The sequence below is a fragment of the Grammomys surdaster genome, unplaced genomic scaffold (genome assembly GCF_004785775.1).
Source record: "Grammomys surdaster isolate TR1022 unplaced genomic scaffold, NIH_TR_1.0 145, whole genome shotgun sequence".
Taxonomy (NCBI): domain Eukaryota; kingdom Metazoa; phylum Chordata; class Mammalia; order Rodentia; family Muridae; genus Grammomys; species Grammomys surdaster.
In genome coordinates, this window is record NW_021604603.1 from 2,602,373 (window position 1) to 2,609,947 (window position 7,575).

The following is a 7,575-nucleotide window of genomic DNA, read 5'->3' on the forward strand; positions in this document are numbered from 1 at the left end:
ACAAACAAATACAAACAAACGCTCTGTAGAGAGAACCCACCTCAAATAAATAAAAAGAAAAGGAAAAATAGCTGGGCGGTGGTGGTGCACGCCTCTAATCCCAGCACTTGGGAGGCAGAGGCAGGCGGATTTCTGAGTTCAAGGCCAGCCTGGTCTACAGAATGAGTTCCAGCATAGCCAGGGCTACACACAGAAACCTTGTCTCAAAAAAAAAAAAGGAAGAAAGGAAGAAAGAAAGAAAGAAAGAAAGAAAGGGAAAATAAAAAGAAAGGAAAGAAGAAAGAAGGAAAGAGGAAGAAGGAAAGAAAGACCAAACTCACAAGAGAGAAATTAGCACTTGGTGGGGAGGCTGAGGCAGGAAGATTGTGGTTAGTTTCAGCCCAGCTTGGGCTACAGAATAAAATATGTTTCAAACAAAACCCTTCCCTTATTACAGCAATTAAAATTAATCAGTTAATATTTTTCAGAGGACAAAAGTCACCAATGTGTTGTCCTTCACTGGGCACTGTATTCTGTGGTTCTTGTTACTGAGGAAATAAATGAATTCGCTGTTTCTGAGAAGCTGAGTTAGCAGTTACGGATACTCTTTCCACCTGTGTCTTCAGCTTGCCAGTAACACTACGTTTTTCCTTTCAAATAAACGCTGAAAGATGTCCAAATTAGACCACAGGCAATGCTAGAGACTTAGAAATCCTAAAGCAGAGGGGACAGGAAAGTGTGAGTATTCCGTCTTCACTACTATTATTCACTAGGGGTGATTTGTGTTTTAGCACCATACAAGTTGGTTATACAGCACTGCCCACATCATTTAACTCCTGTCTTCTTAATCCGAGAAGACAGATATACGTATCTTACATATACATAGCTTAGTGTATCCGATCCATAAAAAAGGCTCAGGAGAATTCTCAGGTTCTCTTGAAACCCACTCACCTCCCTGAGCCCTTCCCTTTAACCCAGAGGGTGGAGCGCGGAGCCTCCTAGGAGACCAGAGCAAACTGACTGCGCATGCGTACATTCTTGGTCCGGCTGATGCAACTTGCCGCGTGCGAGCCTGCTCTTCCTTGAGTAAGGAAGCCGACAGGGACCACAGGCGCGGCCAATCAGCGGCCACGCACGAGGGTGAGGCAAGTCCGCCTCCCGGGAGGTGAGGGTGGGGTTCAGCAAATGACGTTAGGCGGCGCTGAGCGGTAGGAGTAGACGCCCTCGGTCCTCCGTCTCGTCCTGCAGCTTCCGGGTGTGCGGCTGCGGCCATTTTGAGTTTCGCTTCCTTGAGCTCCCGTCCGCCACCCAACCTTTCCGTCTGTGCGTTTCGCGCCTCCGTGAGGACCGCGGTCTCCGGAAACGCCGCCGCCGCTGCCGCGCGAGGGGTCTTCTCTATGGTGGAGCGGTCTCACACGGACTAGAACGCCTCTTCCCCCGCCGGGATGGACGTAGCCGCGGTCGCCACCGCTTGCGAAGGCCGCCGGGCCGTACGGGACATCGCTCGCTGCGGAAGCCGCCGCTCTCTGGGCCTCCTCTGCCGGCGCGGGAATCGGACTGCAGTACCCGCTTCATGGCTGGGCAAGGCTGAGACTGTGTAGGCCTCGGATCCTGCCCGCTCTGACGCTGCTGAGCTCCGTACTCTTGCCGGAAAAGCTGCCAAGGAAAGAAGATGGAGACGGGAACACACAGGGCCCGGAAGTGGCCTGCCCCTCGGATGGGCTCCTGGTTCCGGCTGCCCTTCCTTCGGCGATCGCACGCCTGCTCCTCCGAGTACCCGACGCCTTCCTCTCGACATAATCCCGGGGACTCCGCACTGCCCGAGCCTCGGACCAGGTACTGGACCAAATTACTTTCCCAGCTCCTTGCTCTGCTCCCTAGTTTACTCCAGAAGCTGCTTATTTGGAGTCAGCTTTTCGGTGGCATGATTCCAACCAGATGGCTAGATTTTGCAGCAAGTTACAGCGCCCTGAGAGCTTTGAGAGGACGGGAGGAATCTGCCGCTCCCACAGTGCAGAAATCTTTGAGTTCACTGCGGCTAGACTCTTCTTCGGAAGACTTGGTTGTCAGTTCTCTTGATTGGCTAGAGGAGGGATTCCAATGGCAGTGCTCGTCTTCAGACCTGGAGTTGCAACTCAAGGCCCAGAAAAGACCTTTAGACTCTACAGTGCACACATTCCTTCTGGAGCAGCAACTGTGGGGAGTGGAGTTGCTGCCCAGTAGTCTTCAAGCCGGTCTAGTCTCCCACCGAGAACATAGCTCTTCATCCTCTGGGCCTCTGAGCACTCAGAGCTTAGGCAATTTCAAGGTAGTTTCCTATCTCCTGAACCCTTCCTACCTGGACTGCCTTCCCCAGTTAGAGCTACGCTGTCAGAACAGCGTTGGGGCTGGCCAACTTGTGGATTTCCGAACACTACCCCCAGAGAGCTGCTACCTTTCTGAAGATGGTTGTCACCCCCAGCCGTTGCGTGCAGAGATGCCAGCAACCGCATGGCGAAAGTGTCCACCTCTCTCTACAGAAGGCTTGCCGGAAATCCACCACCTTCGAATGAAACGGCTAGAATTCCTTCAGGCTAACAAAGGGCAAGAGTTACCCACCCCTGACCAAGATAATGGCTATCATAGCCTAGAGGAGGAACACAACCTTCTCCGTATGGACCTACAACATTGCACAGATAACCCAGCACAGGGGGTGGCCCTTGCTGGAGTCAGCCCGCAGCCAATTAAGAAAAAACTAGAATTGGCGATTGAAGAAGTTTCACAGAGCCCCCAGGGAAGCAGTCTGTCTTGCAAGTTACCTGTGGAAAAAGAATGTGAAGAGGACCACACTGATGTAATTGACTACTCAGATATAGGGGATGACCTTCCTGTTTCTACCAGACCAGTTTGTAGCAACAAACTGATAGATTATATTTTGGGAGGTGCCTCCAGTGACTTGGACACCAGCTCTGATTCTGAAAGTGAGGGTTGGGATGAGGAACCTGAGGATGATGGTTTCAATAGTGATGGCTCCCTGTCTGAATCAGACAAGGAGCAGGACTCTGAAGGGCTTCACCTTTGGAACTCTTTCTACAGTGTAGATCCTTACAACCCACAAAACTTTACAGCCACAATTCAGACTGCTGCCAGAATTGCCCCCAGAGACCCGGCTGATTCAGTGAAGTCCTGGTCTGCCAACTCTTACGTAGGGAGTTCTCAGGCGGAACCCCTTCCCGGGACCCCTGACCATAGTTCTGGGGAGGAGGATGACTGGGAATCCAGTGCAGATGAAGCAGAGAGTCTTAGACTGTGGAACTCTTTCTGTAATTCTGAGGACCCCTACAACCTTTTAAATTTTAAGGCTCCTTTTCAGACGTCAGGGAAGAACTGGAAAGGCTGTCAGGACTCAAAGGCATCTTCTGAGGTCACAGTGGCTTTTTCTGGGCATCATACCTTACTTTCTTGTAAGGCACAACTGTTAGAGAGCCAAGAAGATAATTGTCCAGGCTGTGGGCTGGGTGAGGCTCTTTCTGGAGAAAGATACACTCATATCAAGAGAAAAAAGGTTTGTTTCCTTTTATGTGACTAATTTGTATTTTGACATGGTTACTATAGCAGCATGACTTTTCCTGTGGAAGCACAGTTGTGCATATTTTTGAGGAAGGCCTCTGAGCTCATGTGCTTGAATTGAGAAATACTCAAGTGTGACCCTTCTTCCCAATATAGAGAAATGTTCTTATCCAAATGGAAGATGCCAGAATTAGATGTTGACAGAGGTCTCTTCTTGGTAGGTGGAACCTGAAGGTTAGAAATGATTTTGTATGTATTTTATTTGGGAATATGTAATGTTTTATTTTTTGCTGGCTATATGTCTTTATTCCTGTCTGTTGGAATCCAGAGGAATAATACTATCAAGTAGCAAATTGGGTTTGTTTAGTTGTTTGCCCAGAAAATGTTATTGTGGTGTGTCCCTGTAATCCCAGCACTTTAGAAGCAGGTGGGTTTTTGGAGTTTTGCAGTCTAGCCTGGTCTACCTAGTGAGTTCCAGACTAGCCAAAGATACATGAGTAGGACCTTGGGGGAGGAGGGCAATACACCTGGCTCTCCTACAGCTAGCTGTGTCTCAAGCTGGCCAGAACTCCCAGCCCAGTTTGTTTTTCAGGTCTTCTTATGTAACACAAGTCCTCACTCTGAAGTTCAGGCTGGCCTTTGAGCCTGGTATCTCAGCTTCCCAAGTGCAGGGATAATTGTGAGCCTGCAGGCTTGCTTAAAACTTCATGGGCAGTCCTTTCTTCGTTTTATATTTGAGTTTACTCATGTTCAGTCATTGGAGTTGCTTAACCTCTCTTACTGCTTACTCAGCTGACTTTACTGATAAAAAGATGTCTTCTATGGTGAGGGAGTTTCTTTAGTTCCTTAGACTTCCATTTGGAAAGAGGAACAATGGGTGAGTTATCATTGACCTCTTATTCTGTAGCTCCAGTGCCTGTCAAATGGACAGTGTGAGTGCACTCCTGGTTCTGAAGGGCCCAGCTTTTTAGGAACTATTCTTGGGACATATCTAAATGGTAGTAATCTTATATCTTGCCTATAGAGGCATAAGTCATGCGAAAAGATAAATTTTAGAATGGCATAATGAGAGAGCCTCTATATTTGTTAGTTTATAATTACCAATATATTATTTATAATGAAGTTTGAACAGCTGTCTTTATCCTCTTCAGGACAGACAAACTGCTATTGAGGGAACAGGCAGGAAACCATCGGAGTAGTGGCACGAGCACTTGGCTCTGGGGACCTCTCTGCTCTGCCTGGGGTTAGGGCTGAGATGGAGTTTGGCGGGATAGGGCAGCCAGACTAGACTTAAGGGGTGCTTCCACTCCCCGGTCTACTTCCTCACCCAGTGGAAGTATTAAGATCTGCTGTGGAAGGTCGCAGGCTTGTTTTGTCTTGGGATGCTAGGGGTTGGAGTTGTGGACCTGTCGCATATTAAACATTCACCTTTCCACCAAGCTAGCTACACCTCACAGCCTGAGTTACCAAAATACAAATAAGTAGAAAAAACTCAGAAATGATGTCCATTCCTTTGAATGGCTGAGGCCAACCAACTTCCATGTCTCAGTTTAGTTGAAGACGATTGACTGAACTAGAACCAGAACTTGGAAGAGGTTGTGTCTAGCTATGATAATTGTTATTTGACAGCCGTTGACTACCTGCCGTTCTTTAGTTCTGTGGGAATAATTCGTAGTGTCCAGTCTTAGGGAGGCCTTGGGATCATGGAGTGTGAAATACTTTGTGTTCTGACAAAACAGCAGATTGTCGACTTTGGAATCCGCGTGGTTACAGCACTTAGATGCTATGGGGTTTCAGCTGCTCGCTGGCGTTCGGTTCCTTGTCAGTATAATGGGGGTAAAACCCTTTCATAGCTCATGGGGGTCCACATGGGGGCTCACATGAGAAAATCTTTGAAAATTCTTTGAAAAAGTTTGGCATTTGGTCCACAGTATAAAAGTGCTTATTTTTATTTATCTTAGTGACTGGGTAACCACTAGACTGCAATATCTAGTAAGGTGTTACATGCCTACTAATTGTTCTCGGGGGCATTCCTTGGCCTGATGTAAAGGGAAGGAAAGCTGCAGGCCTCGGCGGGATTAGCTGATGTAACTACTAAGCATGCTTTAGAGCAACTATTTACTTTTGGAGGTTTTTTTTAAATACAGGATCTCATGTAAAGCATTTGGCTTCAGACTCCTGATTGTCCTACTTCAGCCTGGGGTTATGGGAGGGGCCATAATCCTTGGCTTATTAAGGTTGTCTCCGCTGTGGTTACTTTCTGAGTACTCATTGCCAGGGAAAGAATTGTAACATATGGAACTTCTGTATTTCTCTAAGAAATAAAGGCTAACAGAGATCACAGACAAACAGGAAACAGTTCCCATCCAACTTCCGTGCTGGACAAGGAGAGCCATCTATTTTGGTGTCAGTGTGGTGTTGATTCTGAGATCCCAGAGTTACTAACATTGGTTTTTGTCTTTGTAGGTAACCTTCCTTGAAGAAGTTACTGAGTATTATATAAGTGGTGATGAGGATCGCAAAGGACCATGGGAAGAATTTGCAAGGGATGGATGCAGGTTCCAGAAACGAATTCAAGAAACAGAAGTTGCCATTGGCTACTGCTTGACTTTTGAGCACCGAGAAAGAATGTTTAGTAGACTGCAGGAATATGTGTCAAAGGACTTACTGTTGTACAGCAATGCTAAGCCGAGTGAACAGCCTGCAACCCTCACCCACTCTATCTCTTACTTGAGAGCTTTTTCTTAAAAACAAACACTGGCAGCTGTCCTTGGACATGTTTTTAAAGTAACAGCTTGTATCTAGCAATGTAGTTTAATTATTTTTGGTAATGTGTTTAATTAGAAACACCAACTCCGATAATGAAGGATCTCTAATCTTTAATCCTCTCTTTTCCTATTTAGTTGGATGTGGGTTTTGTCTTTTTGAGAGGGTCTCACTGCATAGTTCTGGTTGGCTTAGGTCTATATATGTAGACCAGGTTGGCCTTGAAATCGATACCTTCTTGCCTCTGTTTCCTGTGCCACCATGCCCAGCTGGAAGTGTTTTTAAATATCCTCTGCTTACCTGGGGTGAGAGGTTAATTTTGCACTTTCAAAACATTTCTTCTGGAGGCAGAGGCCGGTCTGGTCATACGAGCTTCAGGCCAGCTAGGCTATGTGGTGAGATCCAGTCTTAGAGGACAAACAGAACAAAACAAAACAGTCAGGTTACTGTGAAGACTGAGGGAGAAGGATAGAAAGTTCCAGGTCTTCCTGGAACTCAGTGAACTCAATGAACTCAAGGCCAGTGTGGGGAGTTTAACAAGACCTTTTTATTTTAAATTCAGAATGGAAAAGGAGGCTGGGGCTATAGCTTGGTAGCAGAGGGCCTCTTGTCTACATGTGCAAGGTTCAGTCCCCAGTACTGCAAAAGAAAGAAAAAACATTGTCTTGGATAACTATAAGGTTTGAGCCTCATATTCAGTTCTAACTCAGATTATGCATACTTATCTAAAATCTTTGGGTCCTTGTATGCTTTTTCTGTTCTAAAATTAATGGGCCTTGTATTTGTTTTCTTATATATGTATGTCTGTGTTATATTTTGAGGTGGGGGATTGAGCTCATGACATTCTTCCTGCTTCAACCTGGTGTTGAGCTATGCTTGTATTTTTTGGTTTGTTTGTCTTTGTCTTTTTGAGTTTGTGTTTTTTTTTTTTTTTTTAACTTTCATAGATTTGACCTATTTGAGGCTAAAACCTGTTGTTACCAACTTAAAGGACATTGTTGTGTCACTTCAGTGGTGGATTTTTTTTTTTTAATTTAAAGACAGAGTCTTGTGTAGTCTAGGCTGGCCTTGAACTCATTATTTAGCCAAGGGTGACTTTGAAAGATCCTTTTGTCCTCTTGTTTGGATTGCATATGGTGGGTGTGCTGTGCATCCAGATTTTTTTCTATGTCTAGGCCTATTTAAGATATTTCCAAGGACTGCCACAAACCCATAAGTGCAGTACTTTCTTGACTGGGGAATCCAGGTTTGGTGTGCTTTTTAAAGGCACACACTGTGATG

General features: G+C 46.1%; 1 protein-coding gene across 1 annotated transcript; it reads left to right on the plus strand.

Moving 5' to 3' along the window:
• The first annotated feature begins 1,210 nt into the window (after positions 1–1,210).
• Ppp1r15b (protein phosphatase 1 regulatory subunit 15B) lies at positions 1,211–7,183 on the plus strand. Its single transcript, XM_028764770.1, is given in 3 exon segments — positions 1,211–3,523; positions 5,995–6,169; positions 6,172–7,183. Coding segments are annotated over 3 exon segments (2,091 nt in total). The 5' UTR covers positions 1,211–1,651; the 3' UTR covers positions 6,216–7,183.
• Positions 7,184–7,575: the final 392 nt, after the last annotated feature.